The sequence below is a fragment of the Chelonia mydas genome, chromosome 16, assembly GCF_015237465.2.
Source record: "Chelonia mydas isolate rCheMyd1 chromosome 16, rCheMyd1.pri.v2, whole genome shotgun sequence".
Lineage (NCBI taxonomy): Eukaryota > Metazoa > Chordata > Testudines > Cheloniidae > Chelonia > Chelonia mydas.
Window position 1 is genome coordinate 14,206,131 of NC_057857.1, and position 24,234 is coordinate 14,230,364.

Consider the following 24,234-nt stretch of genomic DNA (forward strand, 5'->3'; position numbering starts at 1 on the left):
GTTTATTTTATAAGAAAAATGAAGCCCCGGAAAGGGAAGATCACATTTGCCAGAGTGTCCCTGGCAAAGCTCTTGCCTCTTTTCATGTCCACCATGAATGCAAAACCATCGTACAAGTTAAAACACAACCTGCATCTGGCAACTAATAGGTCTGAAGGGGCTGGCACCGGTTAAATCACTGGCTTTCAGATCCTGGCAGGTAGGTCCCAGGTGACCAGGAGTTTAGTACTTGATGGACATTTGTTTGCATTCCTCTGCCAACCACTGGCAATGGAGATGGAGAAGATCCATGTTGTCTATAGATAGGACATTCATGTCTACAGACATCTCCATCTCAATAGAGATCCTCAGCATGGAAGGCAGCAGAGAGGGATGTACTGACCTGGAACTAAAAGACAAGAGGATGAAATACCCAAGTCCCAGATATTTTCTCTCCTGTCCACCATGATTGAGTTGGACCCGTTCGTGTCATTGTGTTAATCGTTAAGATCACATATTAGAGACAACAGGACTTATTAGGTCATCCTGTCCATATGCCAAGTACTGTGCCTTTTACCCTTTGACTTGAGTCTGTCGCACACCCTAGAGCATCTTGCCATTGTGAGTCCTGCTGGATGTTGTACGCTCATGTGAAATACATTATAGCTGCACCTGCTGGAAACTTCTTTTAATGTCAATAACTTATTTAAAATGGAATGGGGTAGAGATCGTCTTCAGGGGCTGGGATGTGGAATGGATATGATCCAAAAGGGAAACTTCCAGCACAGAGAAGACCTGCGTGCCCTTTAGAATGAAACTGATTGTCCCATTTAGAGATTGCGCTAAATTGGTGTCAAGGCTGGGATCTGAGACTCTCCTCTGCTGTCTCCTTCAGCTGCCCCTCGGTTTGTAGAACTCCCGCAAGACGTGTCTATGGAGATGGGGAAGAACATCAGTCTGGCACGTCACGTTAAAGGACATCCCCTTCCACGGATTTCGGGGTCCAGACAGGACGGCAAAGCTTTCACTGCCCAGCCTGGTCTGCTCAGCAATTCCAGCCTTCTGGAGTCTGATGAACTCTTTGTGGAAAGTAAGAGAACCGGGACTGTTTGTGCACGCATGTACGGGTGTATGCGAGGCATGAGCACTTAGTGCACATCTGGATGGGTGTACCCATTTCGCACATCTGGATGTGTGTACCCATTTCGCACATCTGGGTGTGTGGAGTATTTCTGTGTATTATCTGCCAAAAGATGTGTGTACTGTTCTCTTAAGCAATGTGTGTCATCACTTTGTGTATACACATAAGCATTTGGGGGGGGGAAAATTGGACTAGATCTTATGCCCTTGCTTTGTTGTATGAAGAAGCTGATGGGTTTGGCATATTCCTTGCATTTGCATCCTTCAGTAACGGCACTCCGAGGTGCGCCGGTGTGTACACTTTCATAACTAGCTTTGCACGGGCTTGTTGCCTCTTATGTTTGCTAACCAGGGGCCCTGCTTCTCCACTGCCTGGCACATCGTTTGCAAAGGGAGTGTGAGGTGCTACTGTTCTGACGTGGTAGCACAGTACACCTTGTACCAGGATGAAAGTCTCCACCCTTTGGACTACCACAAGCTGGCTGGATGCTTTCCAGGTTTATAAGCATCCGTGTGTTGTTAGGTCTCCTCCACCAATTCATCAGTACAGCCTCGTGTGGTGACATACAAGTGGACATAAACTTGATTATTCTCATTTGCTCATCAGCCTCCTGCCTAATTAAGCCACTGAGCACTGGTCTCCCAGTGAAGTCCTCTCTGGGGGTGCGGGCGAATAGCTAGTACCTTAGTGCCAGAGTGCTGGGTCAGACCCCCAGCACTCTGTCACACGCCCACTTTTCACTCACCTTGGACAGGTGTAAGTGACAATACTAGGCGGTGCGGGATTGTTTTTAAGGTGGTCCTACCATTTGCTGGCGTGGGCTCTTCCCCCTACCAGAGCTCAGAGATACGGCGGAGCCCCACCATATTGCCTTACTCAGACCTTTCCTCTCCCTCTGCCCCAGGCATGTCACTGGATGACCAAGCCGTCTGTGTCTGCGAAGCACAGAATGTATTTGGGAAGACCCAGGCTGAGGCCAAGCTCATGGCCACCGGACATGGTTTACAGTCTTTCTTTTGGGCGTATTTGTTATTAGTTTCATGTCCTTGCTAAAGCAAATTAAAGCCTAGGGCGCAGACGCTGACTGTCCCTGTCCGTGTCTGTAACGATGGTGACGACTCTTGTTCCACACTGGTCTCCTTTGGAATATGCAGCTTGGGAATTCCAGTGCCCGCTGGCTGGGGCTAAACGTAATGCCCTTTGACATTTAGGTTTATGATACTGTATCGAGAGATGAACCTTTACCCAAATCATGCTGCCAACCCCCCTGCACCCTTGGGCAAGGTGGATAGGCTTTAGGCTGAACCAAATTCCCAGATCTGAACTTTGGGGGGAAATGAGATCCCGATAGAGACATTGTGGCTCTGGCCATTTCTAGCGGTGATGAGTTGCAATGAGCCCCCTCTGCCTACAGGGATGTCATCAGCAGGGACTGAACTGGGACCTTCACAGCACCAAGAATACAGGGCTCTGCCACTTGAGCTAAAGGAGTAATTCCTTTTGCTTTGTATAATTGGGCTGTTAGTCACTCGGCCAGCCACTAGACGGGGACATGATCACACATGAAGCCAGCGTATTTGAACTCGCGTAGTAGTATTAGATCTGATAGACTGTAGGATGCAGCTCTAGCGGGTGCGACCATTCACCATTGAGATGTCCGTAGAGTAGCTTAGGGGATGGCCCAACCGTTTATACACACGCAGATCCAAAGTTCCCCCCAGCAGAGGGCAGTGAGGAACCTGCCTGAGGACAGAATAGATGCACTAACCTATGGCCAAACCCTGGGTGTGAGTCTCGGTCCCTGCAGCTGTTCTGGCACGTAGATCCAGCCAGCACGGTGAACCTCGTGCAGTGGTGTGACCAAGAACTGTTTTGCTTTTCAGAGGCTGGATAAGGCTCATATTAATGATTTTTCATCCTGGAAGCTAATTTATAAAACACCAAGAAGCAGAACTGTTGTCCTGGCTTCTTAAAGCCAGCTTGTCCCCACTTAATGTAGCCTTTTCCTTCTCCAGTTGCCCCAGAGATAGCTGTCGGGGCCCCTGTGATCCGTGCCCATGAGGGTCAGCCCGTCTCACTGCCATGCATAATCCTGGCTGGGAAACCTCTTCCAGACCGACGATGGCTAAAGGACGGGCAGCCGGTGAGGTCTTGGTCCTCTGTCTGTTTAATTTGCTGCGCCGTGGGTGGGGTGGGGGGGAAGGGGGGCAGAGAGTGGTGAGTCACAGAGTCCTTGAGCTGCTGGAGCACTGTAGGTAAATCTGATTGTTATTGACAGCAGCACAGCATTTGTTGTGCGGTGTCATGTCACTGTGATCGTGTTATTCAACGGGATGAGGGTACAATCAAAGTAAGAGATAGGAAAGACTTCGGAGAATATCCAGGCCACCCCCAGATGTTACCACTCAGACCCCTTCCCTTGGGAGACTGTCACACAGATCTCACTGTCAGGAAGCTTTGCCCTGACATTCAGCCTAAATTTTTCTCTTTCTTAATTTCCCCCTTTACTACGGGTTGCACTAAATAACTCGTCTTCCTCCACGGTTACCCCCTTCAGAGACTGGGAGCGATTGTAATATCTCCCCTATGTCATCACGGAGCCGTGAGCTCCTTTCATCTCCCCCCCAGTGATTGTCTCTCTTCTCTGAGCTCCCTCTGGTTTGTCATCAGGGGCCAGATCCTTGGCTGGTGCAAATTGCCATAGCTCTGTTTAAGTCAACGGAGCGATGCCAGTTTATGCTAGCTGGGGATCTGACCTTAGATATTTTCTAAAGGCAGAGGGACAAGCATGTGATGCTCGTTGAATTGACCATCAGTCCTGACTCATGGTTTCTTTCCGTTCCCAGGTCACGCTGGGCAGCCACCATTCCGTACGCACAGATGGAAGTTTCCATATAGACCAGGCCTTCCGGGAAGATGCTGGGAAATACACCTGCGTGGTCACGAACGCCATTGGCTCTCGCCGGCAGAACGTGACTCTTGCCATCCACGGTGAGCGGTTTAGATCTGGGCTTTGCGTGTTGCTCACCTGTCTGCTGGCTTCGCGCACTGTCGTGTTACAGTGTGTGGAGGCAGCTGCCGGGGTGGAGGTCGAGTGCGCACCTCCTCTGCCAGCTTCCTGCAGAGCACCTATGAAACCATGGTGCCTTTTGGAAGAGACCTGGTTCTTGCCACTGAGCGAAAGCAGCAATGATGCTATCTCAAGGCGAGAAAATCTTGCGCTGTTAGAGCCGGTTTCCTTAGCAAGCGTCAGTCCCCAGGGCAGCACGTTGTTGACAAAGTAATTTAGGAAAATTCCTATGATCTAGCAGCGCTGGGACATCTGACTGGCCTGCACAAGTGCAATTCAATTCTGGACAAGTAGACTTCAGCTGCGTACTAAAACTCCTGGGCGAGCTGACTGAAAGGCACGGACCTGGGGGGACACGTAGTGGGGGCTTCTGAGGCTGGTGGAGCTGCCTCGGGGACAGTGACTGTCAGGCTGGAATTCTCAGAAGGGCCCAGCGCTCCCAACTGGGGCTAGATTTTTTCTAAAGCCCTCGGCTCCCATTTGGTCACTTCTGGCCAGGAGAGCTGAGCTGTTTTCAGAAGCTGGCCCTCGACTAAGTAGCCAGCTTTTCCGAAGGGCTTGGCACGGCCTTTTCAAAAGGACCCGGGCTCCCTTGAAAACCAGGCCATTGGGGTCGCCACAGGTTGCTGAGCGCGCTTGCAGATTTGGCCCATAATTAGATGGCTGAGTGGGAGCTGAGACCTCTTGCAGCTGTGGGTGCCAAGCACTTGGAAATCGAGCCCTGAGCTCTGGCCCTCCCTCGCTGTTCTCAGTCAGTAGTAAGCAATAAGGGGGATGCTTCTCTCGCTTACAGTTCCACCCAGCATTCAGCCTGGTCCTGCCCTCTATAGCACCAACGAGGGAGTGGCTGTCACCCTGCCGTGTAATGCCAGTGGAGTTCCCTTCCCCACTGTGACCTGGACAAAGGTAGGGTGGAGGCTCTAATGCTTGGTCAAGGTGGGAGGGGGGCAGAAAGATGACTCTTCCTTAGCAGTATATTGGCAAAGGAATCCCAGCCAGGGGTGTGTTAGAACACGTCAACTGGCTCACTGCCCGCTGCAGACAGGGACTGGCCTGTGTCAGGTTATCTCAGCTGGTTGTGGTGAACCCTGAGGTCCCCACTGACTGCTGAGTTGTGGTTAACGCAGTGCCATTTCCCAGTGTAGACAGGGCCAGAGAGATTGGCCTTAAGGCTGCCCCGTGTATCTGGAATGGGGAGAGGGGTTAGATCCCAGAGCATCCAGGAGTTGAGATGGATGCTCCCGAGGGAATCCAGTGGGAGAAGGGTTAAAAGCACCAGCCTAGCTCCTCTTTCCCATGTTTACCCCCACCCCCACCCCTGGCTGGTGACTCAGTTAATATCGAAGCCGCTGCTGTTTGTTCTTTTCCTTTAAAGGAACTGGAGCCCCTTTCCTCCCGGAGCCCCCACTACCACATCCCCAGCGACGGGAGCCTCCTGATCCCCCTGCCCTCTGCTGGAGATTCGGGTGTCTACGTCTGCACGGCCACCAACCTGGGGGGCTCCGCCAGCCGGGAAATCCAGCTCTTTGTCAACAGTGAGTCCGCTTGTCCGCTTGTTTGGGGAAGACCCAGCCAAGGGTGCGGCCTGTTAAAATGGCCCCCTCTACCGGCCAGCCTTGGGCTGACTGCAGAAGGGAGCTCAGCACCCTCCAGGTGCATTAATAGGAACCTCGGGATTCGCTGAGCCTGTTCCTGGCTCTCTCCCCCTTCCCAAGCCCTCTCAGCCCTGATAGAAAGACAGACACTCTCTTCTTCCAGTGAACATTTCCTTCCCTTCCCTGTTTGCGACTGAGCCTCCAGCTCTCTCTAGGAGTCGTGAATAAGCCCGGCCTAGCCCATGGGAGCCTCACTGCTGCCCGGAGTTCATACTGCCCCATGCAGGGGGCTTCTAGGGAACGTGCAGGGGCAGCATGGTGCAGTGGTTAGGGCACTGCTCTAGGAATCAGAAGACCTGGATTATATTCCTAGCTCTGCAGCTGACTTGTCTGTGTGGTCTTGGGCAAGTCACTTCACTTCTCTGTGCCTCCTTCTCCTCACTTGGCCCTTTGTCTGCAAGCATAAGCTGTTCGGGGCAGGGGCTGTCTCTTACTGCTAATACCCTGGGGCACTGGTCTTGCGTAGGGCAGTAATACAGCTGGCATTTGTCCTGAGCGGCTATGGATGTGCATAGTGAAGGACTGCAGTGACGTAGCCCCATGGAAGCCCATCTCCCTGCACCTTTCCCGGGCGCTAAATTCACTGAGTCAGGAAAGGCCTTTAAAACCTGAGAGCTCTTCAGCCTGGACGCCAGCCTCACTTTCCTCTTTGTCCCACCAACCTAGCTAAACCCAGGATTAGCAGGAACAGATCACGTGAGTCAACGGGACCAATAAGAATCTTCGCCGTGGTTGGGCAGGAAATGACACTGCCCTGTGAAGTTCAGGGATCGCCATCCCCACTGGTCGTATGGACTCAGGAAACCCGGCCGCTGCCTCTCACCACAGCAAGGTAAGGAACGGGCTAGAAGGCGTAAAGCTGGGGGAGCCCAATGGGCTCATTGTTAGGAGCCCCTCAGCTTTATTTATTTCCTTCTTAAGCTCTTGGGACTCTGTACACAGAATAGATTAGCAGCTACGGACTAAACTAACCCCTGCCTGCTGCTGTTCCAGCAGGTTCACCGGAGTTATGGTGGGAGATTGAAGTAGAACGGCCCCTTTCTGCAAGTCTGTTGGATGCACGTGATGCCCGCTCGGCCCCGGAGGCGATCTGATGGGGCTGAGCGGTCTGACATGTTTCATGGGAAGGGGACATTGTCTAGTGGTTAGAACTGGGGAAGTGGAAGGCAGGAGATCTGGGTTCCACTCCTCGCTTTTACTGTTGGCTCAGCCTGTGGCCTTGGCACATTGCCTCAGTTTCCCTGTCTGGAACAGTGAGGCAGTGGTCCCCTGGTGCATAAGGATGTGCAGTTGGCGTTGTTTAATTCATAGTAACGGAGCATTTGACATCCGTGGGTGACGGTGAAAGCATTGCACGTAATGTGGTTTAAGTCCCATAACTACCCAGCCGAAGCCATGAGCCCTGTTAACATTCATGGTAGTGCTTTGTGACTGGGTGCGGTGGCTGGTCCCAGCCGATGGAGCAGGGACCCAGAGCTGGCGTGTCTCACCAGCTCAGTGTTGTTGCAGCAGGAACGCTTTCCTTGCTGGTTGCTATGAGCGGCGATTAGACTATGCCTGGCTGGAGAAATCTGTGACCCCACAGACTCAAACGCCTTGGGATGATATCAGCAGTTGGCACAGCCCTTGAAAGGAACCAGAGCGAGTTCTTGGATTCATCCCTACCAGCCCCTTATCCGAACATCTGTCTGGATGAAACATCTGCTTTCGACCCGCGTTAAGCTGCAGTGCACACATTGGTTGTGGTGGGGGAGGGGGCTGCTTTTCATGTCCTGTTCTCCCATCCCCGTCTGTCAGCACAGCTGGGTTTTTGTGCATTCTTGGCTGGTGCCGTCACGGTTACTGCTTAAGGTAGTGGAGCAAGGGAGTGAGGTTAGCAAAGCAAAGAAAGCCAAGAATGTTTCTGGAATAAGGCAGGACCTGGAAAGGTTGAGTGATGTGATCTGAATGTGGTTAACTCTATCTCGGCTAAAGCGGGGATCGGTGCCAAGTGCCTGTTGAAGTGTATTTATTGAGGGGTACTCGAGACAGATCTACTGCACAGCTAATCCCTGCTAAATGTGTTTTATGGCTGTTAGCTGGGATTTAATTGATATACAATCATCCCCGGCCAAATGGCAGTGAAAAGCCTCCTTCACACACACCATGTGTCACTCCAGCTCCTCGGTGCTGTAGCTCTGTTCTTTCAGTGGTTGGCTCTGTACAAAACGCAGAGGAAGAGGCGTTCTCTGAAGACTAAAGACACCGACACCAAAGGCACTGGGTTGCCTGCAAAGTACTTCAATCTTAGGGCCCGATCCGGGGAGCTGAGCACCAATCTGGAGCTCCCATTGACCCCCATGAAGGGTTGAGTGTGCTCAGGAGACTACAAGCTAATGCATCCCCTGCTCACGTGAGGAGCCTTTCCTTGTGCATGGATCTGGCCCTAAGCCTTGCGAGCCTCTGAAAGCAAACCCAGCGAATGCTTCAGAGGAGGGGGCTCCCCGTGCTCGCAAAAATGCAAGGGTTGCGTAGTCCTGGTACCAGGATCTTGCATGGAACGTACAAGAGAGTCCCGACCTGGGCATGGTCCTTGCTTTAAACCTTGAATAACTGATGCTCTTGGGCCATCCATGCATGATCCCTGCGCGTCTGCTGCGCTGGAGATTGCCCGGGGTTTGTTTCTGCCAGTACAAGGTGAGCTGAGGCACTAAAATGACAGGATGGAAATATTGGGGCCTTAAAGTGAAAAATATACAACTTTTCTTTTTCCCTCCCAGCAACAGCTTGGGGCCCAGTTCAGGTCTGGTCTAAATGGGCTCAGCTCCATGGAAATCAATGAAGTATAATCCCGGCTCCAGTGTGGAGTAGGGCCTTTCATTTAAGGGAAAAAAGTCTGATTGAGGCTGGCTAGCTGCAGGGAATTCCGGGGGATTGGGAGGCCCCAGCAACAGCCTGGGGATCAAAGGAGAAGTCACAGAGTGATGTGCATAGAGGAGAGAAGGCTGCAGAGTAACTGGCCACCCACAGTCTCCTCGATTTATCTGCAGTGCTTGTAGAAACCCCTCTGAGTCCCTCACGATCTTCAGTGTATTTATCCTCTCCTGTTCTATTATCCCCATTGGGTAGATGGGAAACTGAGGCCCAGAGAGGGGAAGTGCCTTGCCTGAGGCACCCAGGGAATCTGGCAGAACAGGGATTTGAACCCTAGTGCCCTAACCACTGGATCATCCTTCCTCTCCTGATTCCATCCAGTGGCTGTCTCCGATGAGTGGTGTAGCAGTTCAGTCCCTTACGTACGGTATCCTTACGTAAACGAGTGGTGGGTCCTGGACCAAACCCTTGCATTCCAAACCCTCCCCTACACCCCCCCAACTCCTCCACTGTCTGACCTGGATCCCGATCCCCTGTTTGCGGGCCAAACCAAACTGACTCCGAACGTCATAACTTGGGCCCCTTGCTACAGACACGCAGCTGATTCCATTTATCAGTGGACATTTATCATGGCATTGGTGTTGGGGAATCTTTGCGTAGGCCAGTGTCTCCCTCCAGGGGTAGGAGCGATGGCTGTGTGCGTGGGAGGGGATGCTGAAGTGCGGGTTAGTGTCAGCGGGAGAGAATCTGCATATGAGGAAAACAAATCCAGTGGTGGGGACTTCAGTGAGGAAACTTCCTACCAAACTCTCCTCTCGCCAGCTTGTGGTCTTGGGAGCTGCCAGCTTGACTGGTTCTTCGGGGGCTGGAATAGTCACATATCCCTCACACTGAAATATTTCCCTGGTGGTCAGGTATCTGGAGCACTGCCACCACCACACACATTTCATTCTGAGTCCTGCATGAGGGGGTGGGCAGACCTCCCATCTCCCTCTCCCACTCTCCCCGGCTCAAAACACTGGGTAGTATCTTGAGTCTTGGGAAGTGATCTTCCCAGGAAGGAATTCCTTGGAGTTATATTGGTGATGACTTACAGAACTTGGCCTGACTGTGATACCATACTGGAAGTAGGAGGTAAATTGCTTTTCTTTTCACTGCTCCATAGCAAACACTAATGGTTTATTGTTTTCCACCTTCCATTGGTTTTTTCCTTTAAGTTAATATGAATGGACTAAATTCATCCCTGCTGTATTTCATTTACTTCAATGGAGCAATGTCCGGGATGAATTTGGTGCAAGAGCTTACACACTGTGTCCGCTGACACTGAAATGCAGTCACCTCTGGGGTGGAAAGCAGCAGCTGTTTAACAGCGCACAACAACGCCATGCAGCGATTGGGCTTTACATCATTTTTCTCATATGCAGAGTGCTTTGCAAAACTAGGAATTAAGTGCAGCAGATGTGTAGGGAGAGCAGCAGTTCGGGGCCCAGTAAAAGCTTTTATCTGTGGCAGGATGTGGGTTTAGAGGCAATTTCTGTTAACGCGGGTTAACGTTGGAGGGCCAAATTCATCCTTCAGTGAAGTCCATGAAGCTGACTCGGGTCACAGCAGCGAGCCAAGGTTTGTTTTTTTTACCACCAGTGTGGGGAAGAGCCGGTCTGAAGAGAGACTGGAACTTGCTGTCCAGCGTGAGTCACTTTCCTAGGTTCATACTGACCAAGCAAATCACGTTTAGCCCTCACGAGCAGGAACCTCTGTTAAAACTGTCTTCGCCTCCTTACCGGATGAGGGCTCCTTAAACGTCCGGTCATTGGCCAGTGGTCCTGGGTTTAATAACAGGGAACGTGACTCCCTGCCTTACAGCTTGTTAAAATTCCCCTTGATCTTTATCCCCCACCTAAACAGCCACCATTGCTGCGTGGAAGGAACCTGGATTTAACATCTCCCAGTGGAGCTTTCCCCCTCCCCATTCTTGCCTGTCTAAGTTCCTTTGACTGCTTCCAGTCCTCCCCCTCCTCCATGACCCTTTCCCCTTGGCTCTGCTTGCTGCCTGGGGACAGCCGCCTCTCATCGCTCGCTGGGTTGATCGATGGGAGCACACAGCAGGGAGTCTGCGGACGTGGGCTGTGGTGATGTCACGTCTGCAGGGTCCCCGACAAAGGCAGGGTTGCAGCTGGAGGGGAGCACGCGGTCAGCTCCAGCTGCACTAGCCGATCTCCAGGGCAGCTCAGCCACCCTCAAGAACGACCTCCCGGCCACAGGCAGCTCTGTGTGACGCTGTCTCATTCTTCTACCTCAGTGTGAGCGCTCCTCCTTCGTCTGGAGGAGCTGAGCAAAGGGATTTAGCATGTTGAGCCATGCGTGGAAGCAGCTCACCCGGGATGAGAGCTCCATGGGCCTCCCATCACCACGGAGAACATTCCCCAGTCTTTGATCATTTCGTGCATTGTGTGTCTGGACTGTGGTGTCTGTCCGGCTGTGGCAGGTTCAAGGACTTCTCTTGTGTCCCCTGCGTAAGGATTCAGGGTAACTATAGCTGAGTCATGGTGGCAGGCTCTGATCAGGAGATCACTGGGTTAGAGAGTGACTCTGGGGCAGAAGGAGCTAGGGTGAGGCAGAGGAAGATCCTCCAGGGATGCTGTAGGAAGAGCCATGTTTGGAGGGCAAGCTGAGGCTGAGGGTGGGGATTTGGCATTGGCCCCAGGCCGGGGGGTGGGTACAGATGGCCTCTGGAGGCGGGCTGTCTTCGGAGCAGGGAGGGACCTCCCCTCCTCACACCATCAGAAACTGCAAGTTCCTCAAGGCCGGGCCTGTCTGTCCAGTGCTAATCACGCTGACAGGGCGCAGGGAATAGTGTCCTTTCCTTGTTTCCCTTCCAAACAACAGGAATCCTTCTTAGATGCTGACTGTACACAGAGGGCTTCTCTGCTTCTCCCTGACAGCTGATGCATGCTATTCCCTGTCATTATACGGGCATCTCCCGCTGATGTACAGCATCTGGCTGCTAAGAGAGCTTTAGGGAGACCCAGGCAGAGACGGGGCCATGTGCTGTTCTCTCAGCTCTTGCGGGTTTTCCTTTAGGGTATCACCCTAGTTGATCTGTTCTCTTCTGACCTAGGTACAGCATCCTCCCGTCAGGCTCCCTCCGATTGGCTGAGCCCAGGGTGACTGACAATGGCCTTTATACCTGCACGGCAGTGAACCCCGCCGGGAACTCCTCGCTGAGCTACCGCCTGGAAGTCCAAGGTGCCTGTTCCAACAGAGCTCTGTCTGGCATGTCCCCGGGGCAGAGAAGCCTTGTAATGGGGGGAGGGGGCGGGACAGTCCTGCCGTGGAGCGCTGAGGTTGTTAAGTGTGGGGTGGAGGGGTGGGGGGTTGCATGGGAACAGTGGGGTTCCGTCCTACGTACCCTTTGCCTGCTGTGCTCTAGGGACGGGATATGCCCAGCAAGGAGCAGGAGCCCGTTGCAGGGTGATGGTGTTCTACTACGGGCAGTGCTTGGGTCTGTCGATTTCATCTCTCAGCTTACAAGGGAGTTGGTGTGGTGCCCATCACCGTAGCATTTGGGCATTAAGGGGAATAGGCGGCAACATTCTGGGATGAAAGGAGGGGACTCAGTTTATGCTGGGCCAGTGATTCGGGGTCTGGGGGAGCCTCCTAGGGCGGCTTCTCTTGCTATCTAGTTCACATCCCAGGAAGCGTCACTGGCATCCAGTCACCAGGCTGCCCCGTTGCCCCTTGTTATGCCCCAGGCTGGATCCTCTGCATGAGTCCTGATGTGTTTGCTGTTGGGTCTTTCCCATCTGGGTATTTTGTGACCACCCCCAGGCCACAGCATTGCTCACACTGACTACGGGGGCCTGAGCGTCCAGGTCCCCTCTGCTCAAAGAATAACATCCTGGTCCCTAGGACTCTTGGTTGGAGCAAGGAGTGAAAAAGGGGCGTTGGTCTCTGGCTGAGCTGGGAAATCGACTGCTCGGGAGACAGTTTCCTCGGATAAGGTTTGGGTGGCAACACTTCAGGGCCCGCTAGAGCGGGCTGGGCATGGCTTGTTGAAAGCCATTCAGGAGCCTGTGTCCGGATGTGGGGTGCCTGGTAGCAGGACAGGGCATGTCCCAGCCACACTGCCGGCCCCAGCTGTGTCACTTGACATTGGTCATAAGGTCGCATGTTCAGAGAGATTCCAGGACGTGACCAACTAATTTCCCAGTGTAAATGGACCCTAGTGTCTTAAGAGGACAACCCACCCGGGGCCTGAGCCAACACCCGTTGAGACCAGCAGCAGCCTTTCCTTACCTTGTGCTTAGCATTGGATCACTGCCCAAATTGCTACCATGTGTCCGTACATCCTTGAGCCAGCAGACGGGATATAGACTCCCGACCAGACCAGCATGGTATTGAACTTCATACCCGGCGGGGCTATGTGAGGCTTGGACAGGATCCTGTATACAGACAGCTGCTAACATAATTATCCTGCTGCTGGCCCGGAAGCATTGCAGGCATTTAACCTAAAGGGATGACTGTGCTACCGAGTTAGAAATGCAGGAGACGCTGAAGTCATTAAGGAGCCGACATCTGCTGTTCCAGCACTGTCCTGGCTGGCTTTACATGTTCATTTCAACGTGGTCATCAGATTTCTCTCTCTTCCCTGGGCCCGATCAGAGTCCATAAACTGGGCTCCCCCCAACGGTGCCCATGGCTTGAACCTACCTCACCTACATGGGGCCGATGGATAGCTCTCCTGCTCTGCCAGACAGGGTGGGAGTTGGCACCACATGCCCTATGTTGGTGTGAAGCCCTCCTGTAGTTTGATTGAGGGTCCCCTTGTCCGCCTGCGCAGGAGAGCAGTCCAAGATGCTTCAAGTAGAGGAGGCGAAGCTCTGAGTTGGGTTTCTACGGACTGTTCATCCGTTTCAGCGCGGGGCTGATAAGGCTGGTGAGAGCCGGGTTTAATGCAAGCGTGGTGCCCTGTGTTACGGTCTGCATTAAAAATAGCTCAAGGCTGAATGGTTTATGAATGTGCGTAAACACGCTGCATGCTCAGCCAAACGTCTTGACTGGGGACGTGTGATCCGCACTGCTGCAGTGGTGTGGAGTGGGCCGAGATGGTGGGGTGACTTTGTTTGTAAAGGAGAGGTGGTTCCGATGGGCACATACAATGATATACACGGTCTGTGGCCGCTGGGCTGCAGGGATCTAGTGCAGGAGGATTCACTGCTCTGCGCGGGTTTTAGTGGACATTAACGGATGGAGCCTTGCAATCCCATTGTGAAGTGGGTCCCTGGAAATCCCACATTTTACAAAGGGGGAAATTGAGGCATGCACCGGTTAACCGCTTTTGCCCAAAGTCCCACAGCGAGACTAGAACCCCGGTCGGCTGGTTCTCCCTCTCACCAGTAAACCATACTTTTCACCTGCAATCACTGTTTCGTTGGCACCTCACAAAGTGGTGAGACCATCTGAGTCCATATGCTGATTTCGTCCACTGCCTGTAAAGCCAGCCGTAACTGCTCACGTGGCCAGGGCCCCACTTTTCATCGAGTAACGTCCTTGGGGGCCATTAGACCCAACGATTAAGGCAGGGAAACCCTGCCCTCTCTGTTTCAGCACAGTAGATGCCTTTGTCATTGTGAGACAGCAAACCCACATTCTCTCTCCCCAGTCCCGTACATGTCCCCAACATGGAATGGCTCTGTCTTCATGGCAAAAGCTTTGCTCAAAAGGGAGCTAATTTTGCCAAGAATCTCAACTCTGACGCACTATCAAGCAGCCCCATATGGAATGAAAAAATACATAGCTAGGGCTGCCACGAAGCGGGCACTGGGCTGTGACTCCTCCTCTCATGACAGAACAGTTTAGCGATGTTCAGAGCAGAGAACAAGGGCTCAGGACTCCTGGGTGCTATCCCTGGCTCTGCCACTGAATCCCCAAGAGGCCTTGGGCATGTCACTTCACCCTGCCTCAGTTTCACCCTCTGTGCAATGGGGCTAATGACACTAACCCACCCACCCCCCGAGTCTGAGGATCCTTGGCTCAGAGGAAATTCCAAGAGCCATTTACGCCGCCTCCCAGTTTGGTGCTGTCCTTCCTGTACGTTCGCTTTATTTTAGTGCCTCCTCGAGTTCAGCCGGGCCCCAAGGTTCTGAAGGTGCTAGTGGGTCACACGCTGGACCTGCCGTGCGTGGCTCATGGGGATCCAGTCCCCAAGCTCAGATGGTCCAAGGACGGCAGCCCGCTGCGGGTGGGCGACCAGGATTTCCTGGAGGGGCCCGATGGGACGATCAACATCCTGGACATGCGGGTCTCTGATTCGGGGCGGTACCGGTGCCTTGCAGCCAGCAGCGCTGGAGAAGACACCATTGAGTTTGTGGTGGAGGTGCTGGGTGAGTGCTGAATCCCTCGTGCGGGACGTGGCTCTTTCTCTTTTACTGTGCTCCCTGTGGTGAGGTGCTGCTGGGTGACAGCTGCCGTTCTGGCCACCGGTGAGGCGTGAACGGGGGACCTCCACAGTTAAGGGAAGGAGGCGCTAGGGCTTGAGCTGTAGAGCCCGACTCTGGAGCTGGGGCTGTAACAGGCTCGTGTTCTCTGGATCAGGCCCAGAGCAGGACTGGCAGCACGCACTGGCCAGGAAGTTACTCAGGAGCAATCTGCAGCTTGGGGTTAAAGGGCCTGGCCTGGGAGGAGAGTGAGGTGTCTCCTCCAGACACAGATTAGGGTTCAATGGGGCCTAGATCCTTCCAAATTCCAAGGTTCCCTTCCTCTCCCTTGCCATGTGGGTGGAAGGTCCGATGCTGCCACATGCCACGAGCAGGTCTTTGTGCGGAACCCTCTTCTGTGACAGGGTGAGCAGAGTGCCTGTCTCAGCCCTGCAGGGTGGGGGCGTCCTTGGAGCCCCCTCCAGAACCTGGTGCCCCATGGATCCTGCCTTGATCCTGGCTCCCGCTCTAGCTCGTTCCAACGTCCGTTAGTTCATACCTCGGCTCCTCTTTCCCCGAGACGAGTCTCCACAGGGGCAAGACACTGGGGGCCAAACTCTCCCCTAGGGGATTAGGCCGGAGAGTCACAAACGGGACCAAATGAACCATTGGTGCAACTTCTGTCCCCTCCAGAGCCGCCCTACCTGGATGACAGTGCAGATGTCCTGCTAGAACGAGTGCTCCATGAGAACGTCACCCTGCCCTGCCCCGCCAAAGGTAAGAGACCGACTCCTGGAGCTGGGGATTCTCATGTCAGACAGGCATCATGGACTGGTGGTTAGAGTGCTGGGCTAAGAGTCAAGAGACCTGGGTTCTAATCCTGACTCTGCTACTGAGTTCCTGGGAAGCTTTGGGCAAGTCACCCCCCCCTCACTGTGCCTCAGTTTCCTTATGTGTAAAATATAATATTTACCCACAGTGTAATTCTCTACCCACAGCCCTTTCCCTGTGTCTCAGTTTCCTGCCTGGTGTGTGTGTGATGTTAATAGGGGCTGGGAGGGACTTCCATTCTGAACTGGGCGTTACCAGGTCCATATTTGGGGTGCAGCCATGTTCTCAGCAATCCCCACCATCCTGGAAACCATCCTACCAGGGCTGGCTTTCTGGGCCCTGCGGACGGACAGCTGACTCTTCCATCCCTAGAGCTCCAAGGTATGTAGATATCGCAATACCCATTTACAGATGGAAACGAGTTGCCCAGGTTCAACCAGCAGGTCAGTGGCAGAGCTGGGAATAGAGCCCAGGTCTCCTGAGTGCCACTCCTGTGCCCTTTACCTGCCAGCCCATGCGGCCTCTGACCTCAGATGTTCCAAGGAGTCAGTGAATCAGCTCCTGGCTGCTCAGGGCCCTCCCTGGTGCTGGCGCAGTTCCTGCTCGACGTGGAAGATGCCGCTCTCCACACTTAGAGAGGTCTAAGTGCAGGGCCTGACTCAGTCTGAGAGCACGCGAGGGGATGGCGAGGCACCTGAATGGCTGGTGTTGAAGTTCGTGCGGGTTCTTCATGGCACAGCTGGCCTGGTCCTCACCTCTAGTCCCTGAGCTCAAAGATGGAGCAGCTGCGGGTCAGTTCCACAGCCAGGAGTACCCAGGGAAACGCAAGAAGCGGGGTTATTCTTACTGCCTCCCCATCCCGCCCTGCCTTCTCCCCATCTAGCTCTTTCCAGATCTGCCCTGAGTCGGTTTTCTCCACCTGCTCCCTGAAAAGCATAAATAACCTGCAGCCATTCGGGGTCTCATTGGGCCTGAGATCTCAGATGAAAACTCCTGCAGTAGCTACAGCTTCCTGACGTCTGGAGTGGGAGCGGAGGGGGCAGTGCCCTGATCTCCTGGGATGCACAGGTTCTTGGATGCAGACTGGTGGGTGTTTGTCCCAGGTGGAGCAGCCTCAGGGAACATCCCCAGTCCTGGGATAGGAAGATGGGCAGAAATTGCCCTGGCTTTTCTTTCTTTTACTCCTTCCATCCTTGCTCCTTGCCTTCCGTCTCTCCTTCTGCTGGCTCAGGAGTGAGCTGGGAATCCAGACTCTCGCGCCAGGCATGGCGCTGCCCCTAACTCACCCACTGGGGCAGCCTTAGCTGGAGAGGGCAGAGAAGTCGCCAGTCACAGCAGACAGGATTTATAGTAGTAGGAAGGAGCAGACATTACGGCACAACAGCACAATGTGCCCGGTGTCCGGGGCACGTTTGGTGGTGGTCGGTGGAGTGCTGGCAGGCCACATGGTACAGGCTCCTTTCCCTCATCTCCAGTGGCTTCGATAGGAATCTGGGCACTTCCTTGCCCAGAACGGCCCGTTTGCCCATCGGAGCAGCTGGAAAGGAGCCAGGCTTGGTGCCTGCTGGGTAGCTCTGCATGGTGGGGGGGGGGACGGTACCGTGCTGCGTGTGGGGGAGGTGCCACGATTCGCTCTTGCTAGGAAGATGTGGTCAGTGCAGTGCGAATGTGCAACATCCCCTGTAAGTCGAGGGGCGGGGGATGTCCCTTGTAACTGGGTGATAACGGTGCCTCTGGCCTCAGCCAGCCCAGGGTGCAGTCATCACCGCATGGCCAAGGACCGCCCTGGGGGTGGCATGTCAGTCAATGCCCTCTGAGTGGGGTGGGCGTGAGGGGATGCAGCCCCTGGCTGACTTTTCCCTCGGGGAGATTGGTGCTGTTAATTTTCCCTTAGCTGAGCCTGGCACTGCAGGGGAGGGATGGAGCTGGGATGTAAAACTGTACCTGGAGCGCCTCCTTGTGGCTGTCAGCGTGCTGCGCACCGATGCTGATTTGAGACCACTGTTCCGACAGTGCTCTGGGAGCAGAGCAACTTCTTGGTGTGCGAAGCATTTCACGTGTGGGGTGGGCCGGCCACCAAAGGCAGCGCTGAAAGGGGGCACCAGACAGACACTCAGGAACTGACCTTGAGCAGGGTATGGCAGGCAGGGTAGCCCCATCCAGGAGCTAGCTACCGCCCGAGATAGGACTCAGACTAGACCCCTTGCTCTGAGCACCACCCTACGTTTTAGGGGTGTGTATTGAAATCCAAATTTTGCAGGCAGCACCTATTCCTCTAACAGGTGGTACCCACCCTGCAGCTTCTACTTCCCCAAATGCTGGGGTGTGGCGCTGCGACGGGGGCATCAAGGAGTGGGGGTGAAACGGGGTGTCTGCGCGAGTCACTCTTGCCTAGAGAGAGCTGCAGCTGTCTGGCTGATCCACCCTCCCCGCCTTGGCTATCACACAGGCGTGCCGAAGCCAGCCGTCCTCTGGCTAAAGAACTCTGCCGAGCTCCTGGGCAGCTTGCCGGGCTCCTCGGTGCTGGACGAGGGCTCTTTGGTGATCGGCTCTGTGCTGCCCAGTGACAGCGGAGACTACACGTGCCTGGCGACCAACGAGGCGGGCTCTGTGCAGAGGAGAACCAAGCTCGTGGTTTACGGTAAGAGGGGGCCGCGTGGGTGGAGCAGATCCCGGTGCTGGGAGGGTGCTCGGGTGCAGCAGATTGGGCTCCATACCCAGTCCTGGTATGCACTCTCTGTTGCCAGCAAGGGCAATCCCCCCCGTGGGAGCTGAAGGCTGAGTCTGAGCCTGGGAGCAGAGTGTGGACTCCGGTGGGCTGTCCAGAGCTGAGCTGGTGGAGCCGTATGGGGGGAGGGATGTTGGGGCAAACTCCTAATATTTCTGATCTCCTGGCATCCTGGGGAACATTGGGGTCAGTTCCCTAGAGAAGGCCGCTTGCCTCCCACCCCTGTGCCATGTGCGGGGACGGGAGGACAGGCAGAGGGGTGTCAGGGGCAAATGAATTGGGAAGCTTCAGGCTTCACTTTAAAGCCTCATCGCTGTGAGCCCCCGGTGCTGGAGCTAAAAGGGGCTCATGGAGAGCTCCTCCTACAGGTGAGAAGGGAGGACGCAGGCAAGGCTCCAGAGCTGGGAGATACAGAAACAAACCAGTCTCCTAACTGGGAATGTCTCACTGACTCCTACAGATTCTCACCACCCGGAGGCTGCTCAGCCCCTGAGCTCCCCCACGACCTGCTTTCTGGGCATGCTCAGATCAGGGGGCTAGGATGTGGGTCAGCAAAGAGTCTCTCCTCAACCCCAGCCCCTCACCTCCATCAGTATGTCCTGTCCAGTTGCCAGAATGTGGCAAGGAACTTTTAGCCAGCTCCCCAGGCACTTCGGATGCCCTCTCTGTTCCAGCCAAGGTCACTTCGCCCTCTTTGCTAGCTGGCTGCAGGCAGCTTTCTGATAGGCACAGACCCGTCATTCGTCACCTGGAGAGTCCATTCCCGGACGTACATGGAACGTGTGGGCAAGCCCTCTCCCACTGTGCTGGAGAGGCAGGTGGGCCCCTGGACTGGTGGACGAATTGGTCCCTGCATGCCTGGTGTCTGCCGATGCAGCCGTTTGAGTGGCCATGTATGTCATGCTTTGCTTGGTGTGTGCCCATTTGAAAGGTGTGCACTAGCCCGGTGAGCCAGCTCTGCATTCCTCTGCTTGTTCCTCCCCCGACATGGCTGTTCCTTTCCTTTCACAGCACCCCCTGAGCTGAGAGGTGACGGCTCCAGGAGGAATGTCTCCATCCTGGCTGGCCAGCCCCTGACTCTGGATTGTGATGTTTCTGGCATCCCAGCCCCTACAGTCACCTGGTATAAGGATGGGCAGTTGGTAAGTTTCAGAAGAGAGCTAGTGGACACTTTTGGTGTGAGAGGGTGCTGCTGTCCCAGCCCATGACTGGAGAATGGCAGCAGAAGTCAGGTGCTCTGAGCTGGACCTGGGTGGCAGTGGGTAAGGTGCTTCCCACCTTGTCCTACTTCTAGCTATTTCCCCATAGCTCACGGGGAGTGGCAGTCTCCTTTTCCTCAGTGGAGCACAGTCCATCCGGGTCCACAAGGTGCGGAAGGAGGACGCGGGGTCCTATACGTGCAAAGCTGTGAACAGGGTTGGTGAGGCGCAAAGACTCTTCCACGTCCTTGTTCTAGGTGAGTCACGGTTCTTAGCCTCCTTCTGTCTAAGGCAAAAGTATCCCTGGTCGTGCCAGCGAAATCTGTTCAGGGACTGATGGGAAAGATACTAATCCCAGTGTCCCAGTCCTCCCACCAGGGCTAACCTGCCAGCCTGCTGACAGTCCCTCTGGGGAAGGGCTTAACTTCCTTGGCAGCCACTAATCCTCCACCTCCCCAAAGCCAACAGGGGTGCCAGGCCACAGGTTGAATCCATGGAGCCAGATTCAGAGCTTGGAGTAAGCAAGTGCAACTCCATTGACTTCCTGAGAGTTGCACCCTTTTACACCAGGTCTGAGTTTGGCCAGGTGCGTAGTGTTCATAAGAACGGCAATACTGAGTCAGACCAAAGGTCCATCTTAGCCCAGTATCCTGTCTTCTGACAGTGGTGAATGCCAGGTGCCCCAGAGGGAATGAACAGAACAGGTAATCATCAAGTGATCCTTTCCCTGTCGCACATTCCTGGCTTCTGGCAAACAGAGGCTAGGAACACCATCCCTGCCCATCCTGGCGAATAGCCATTGATGGACCTGTCCTCCTTGAATTTATCTAGTTCTTTTTTGAACCCTTTTATAATCTTGGCCTTCACAACATCCTCTGCCAAGGAGTTCCACAGGTTGACTGTGCGTTGTGTGAAGAAATACTTCCTTTTGTTTGTTTTAAACCTGCTGCCTCTTAATTTCGTTTGGTGACCCCTAGCTCTTGTGTTATGAGAAGGAGTAAATAACACTTCCTTATCTACTTTCTCAGTGAGAGAGGGTGTTGAATGAATGAGGAGTTAAGGGGGAGAAGCTCTTCTGAGCCTCCGCCTCCTGAGAAGCCTGGGAGTGGCTGCACTGCAATAAGGAAGTGCAGCAGTTTTCCACGGTCACCTGCCTTTGTTTTGCTAACCACCCCCACCCCCATAGGACGCCAGGGCCTGCTTGTTCTCCTTCCTCTCTCTGGGCTGCATTTGGAAGGCGGATGGGAGGAGGACGGTGAAACTGACATGCATCTTGAATGCACCTTATAAACTGTAATAAAGCTGTTAATCCCCTTACAGTGCAACTATCAAACAACCCCTCCCGGCCCCCAGGTCTTCCCCTCACCGCCCGTATCCTTGGCCATTGTCATTTTGGCTCTCCCAGGATCTCCTCCTTCCTTTCCTCCCCTAGTCTCGCCTGTGGTGTACGGCGTGGGGTCGCCCCACGACCTGTCGGTGCTGGTGGGCTCTGAGGTGGAACTGCAGTGTCGGACCACGGGAGTGCCGCCTCCCCAGGTGGAGTGGATGAAGGACGGACAGTAAGTGCCAGGGGACACAGCCAGCTCAGGTCAGCTTGAGGCTGCAGAAAGCTTGGGTTTAACAGGGGTTGCAAGGCGGGAGTGAGGCCCCGGGTAGGGAGTAAGCTCGGGCAGGCTCTAGGGACCCCACACTACATGCAGTTAGAGATTGGGATCCAGGAGCAGAGAAAGTGCTTTTGGAAACCCGGTGACCTCTCCATCCACTTCTAATGCCACTTCCTCAAAACGTCCGTCGCTGAGACCCTCCTTGGCAGTCTTGGCACGGAGGCCAAGGACAGAGCTCTCACCTCTCCTCCCTGGGGAGGGTTCCTCCTGCTCACAGGCCTGTCAGAGCACACACGATGGGATCCGTGCAAGCTGCGTGCCATCCTGCAGGCCAGGCTGCCACCAGGGAATAGCTCTGCCGTCACTACGTGACACTGCAGCACATGGTGATGGGGCAGCTTCAAGGTGCAAGGGCTCTGCCCTGGGAGCTGCCGTGCTCTGGAGTTGATCTCGTCCACAAAGCCTCGTGATCAGACACCCCTCGGAACTTGCGAGGGGTATGTCAGGGTGGAGACGGATGTGGGGGAGTTTTTGCAACGGCTGCCCAGTGTCTGTGGGCAAACAGAGGGTCTCGGTCTCCAGGACGGTCTATCCAGGGCCTTTTGCTGGCACTACATTTACTGACCAAGGATGAAACCTCCCAGGAATCACTAGCACCGTTGCCCTAAATGCAGCCGGCTCTGCCCTCTGGCTGAGGTCTTATGCCTCGTTCTGTTCTTCTGTATCCTCAGGCCTCTTGCCCTGATGGACACCCGGATCCAGTTCTTGGAGCAGAGACAGGTGTTGAGGATCCAGGGCAGCCAGCTGAGAGACCAAGGGAAGTACCAGTGCTTGGCCTTCAACCAGGCTGGCCAGCAAACCAAGACTTTCCAACTGCATGTTTACAGTAAGTTCCCAAAGTGGAATTTCCTCTGCGACCTGCTTTGAGAACTGCAAATAGAAGTAGTGTGAGTGTGGCAATAGGTACATCTACACTGCAGGTTGGAGTGAGCCTCCCAGACCAAATAGACGGGCTCGAGCCAGTGCGCTAAAAGTAGCAGTGTGGACATGGTGGCTCAGATGGCAGCTGGGGCTCTCAAGCCCTCCCGACCCCCAGGGTCTGAGCTCAGGTGGTCTTGGTGTGCTAGCTCAGGGGTGGGCAAACTTTTTGGCCTGAGGGACACGTCTGGGCATGGAAATTGTATGGTGGGCCATGAATGCCTGGGGGAGGGAGGGGGACTCTGTGGGGTGTAGCATGGGGGGCCCTCTAAGGGATGTTACCAAGGATTCATGGGGTGTGGCGCAGGGGGAGGGGGCTCTATGGGGCGGTACTGGGGACTCCTAGGGGCCCTGCCGGCAGTGACACCAAGGCTGCTGGACCAGGCCCCGCTATGAGCGGAGGCACCGTAGCTGGGATGGGTGCGGCCACTGGGCGGTTTCGAGGCTCTCGAGGGTGGGGCTGTAGGAGACTGGGAGGGGATTGGGCATGCGGCCACGTGGCGGGGAGGTGTTCCGATCCCGGAAACAGCGCCGTGTGGCTCTGTAAGCCGGAAGATGGTGCTCGTCAAGGGAATTGTGAGTCGGGGGCTGGGGAGCACCAGGCAGGCGGAGCAGGGCAAGCCCCCGACGCACCCAGAGAGAAATTATCTCCCCCAATCTCTTCCTCCATGGTCCTTGAGGCCAAGTCTAGTTGAAGTAATTGACGATCCAGTTATGCGTTGCCCCTTCGGGCTAACAGTGGTGGCAGTGGGCCATGTGCCTGTTGTCTGCAGATGCTCATTGCTCTTCATCTGGGTGCTGATCGGTACATTCAGGGTGGGTGAGAAGCCTTTATGGTGTTACCCAGTGGGTGACAGCTGCACCATGCCAATGCGCTGCCTTTAATGTAAGTCTCCTTTACTCCCCTGTTTCCTCACCGGCAACCCTCAATCCCTGAGCCTCCATCCTTCCCTAACTGCTTCTGGGGCCAGAAAAGAGCCCTCTTCTGCCAGGTGTGTTACGGGGGCTCACCTGCTCTAGCATCAGGCATGACCACAGAGTACATAGGGGTTTGGGTACCCAGGCCACTGCTGGAGGCAGAATGCAGTGGCCCATTGGTCCAACCTAATTGTGTGTGAGCTTCCTTGCCATGCTGCCCTGCCCCCTTCCAGTGGTAAGAGTCCTTCTTTCATCAGACCAGCGTTACTTCTGTAGGAGTTGCTTGGCATAGTCGACCCTGAAAAGACCAGGTGTGAACGTGCTACGGCTTCCAGGTGACAGTGCCCTCGTGGGCCGCTCTGCCCCAGGAGCTGGAGGCAAGGACACTGTGGAACCTCCTCTGCCCAGCCCCTCCGGTGGGAGCCATGCAGCCGCCTCTCGGGGTGTTCATTCTCCCCCGTGTTTCACTCTCCGCATTCATTCGCATTTTCAGCTCCACCCACCATCCTGGGGTCCAGTGAAAGGGCGGAAGTCGTGGGCCTGTTCAACCGCCCCGTCGGGCTCCGGTGCGAGGCTCGGGGCTCGCCGGCTCCCAGCATCACCTGGTTCAAAGACAAGCGCCCCATCGTCTCCAGCGCCCGGACAGCCTACACCGATGGGGGGAGGGGCCTCCAGCTGAGCCAGGCCCAGGTGTCCGACGCTGGGCTCTATGCCTGCCGGGCCACCAACGTTGCAGGGGTGGCAGAGAAGGCTGTGAGGCTGGAGGTGTATGGTAAGGCTTCCCGAGCTGCGCGGCCCCCGGCCAGACATGCTCGGAGAGGGGTAAGGGGGAAGGGGATGCGCCACTCATTCTCCCCAGCAG

The 24,234-nt window shown here is 54.8% G+C and overlaps 1 protein-coding gene across 1 annotated transcript in view; it reads left to right on the forward strand.

The window, feature by feature from the left end:
• HMCN2 (hemicentin 2) overlaps positions 1-24,234 on the forward strand; it is a 110,790-nt gene that overhangs the window by 29,436 nt on the left and 57,120 nt on the right. The window contains exons 16-30 of the mRNA XM_043530492.1: positions 875-1,069; positions 3,136-3,263; positions 3,967-4,111; positions 4,984-5,096; positions 5,566-5,725; positions 6,512-6,677; positions 11,817-11,944; positions 14,809-15,081; positions 15,808-15,891; positions 18,395-18,586; positions 19,685-19,815; positions 19,982-20,129; positions 21,305-21,431; positions 22,208-22,362; positions 23,866-24,144. Coding sequence (XP_043386427.1) covers positions 875-1,069; positions 3,136-3,263; positions 3,967-4,111; positions 4,984-5,096; positions 5,566-5,725; positions 6,512-6,677; positions 11,817-11,944; positions 14,809-15,081; positions 15,808-15,891; positions 18,395-18,586; positions 19,685-19,815; positions 19,982-20,129; positions 21,305-21,431; positions 22,208-22,362; positions 23,866-24,144 — 2,424 coding nt within the window. The remainder of the gene's footprint in view (positions 1-874; positions 1,070-3,135; positions 3,264-3,966; positions 4,112-4,983; positions 5,097-5,565; positions 5,726-6,511; positions 6,678-11,816; positions 11,945-14,808; positions 15,082-15,807; positions 15,892-18,394; positions 18,587-19,684; positions 19,816-19,981; positions 20,130-21,304; positions 21,432-22,207; positions 22,363-23,865; positions 24,145-24,234) is intronic.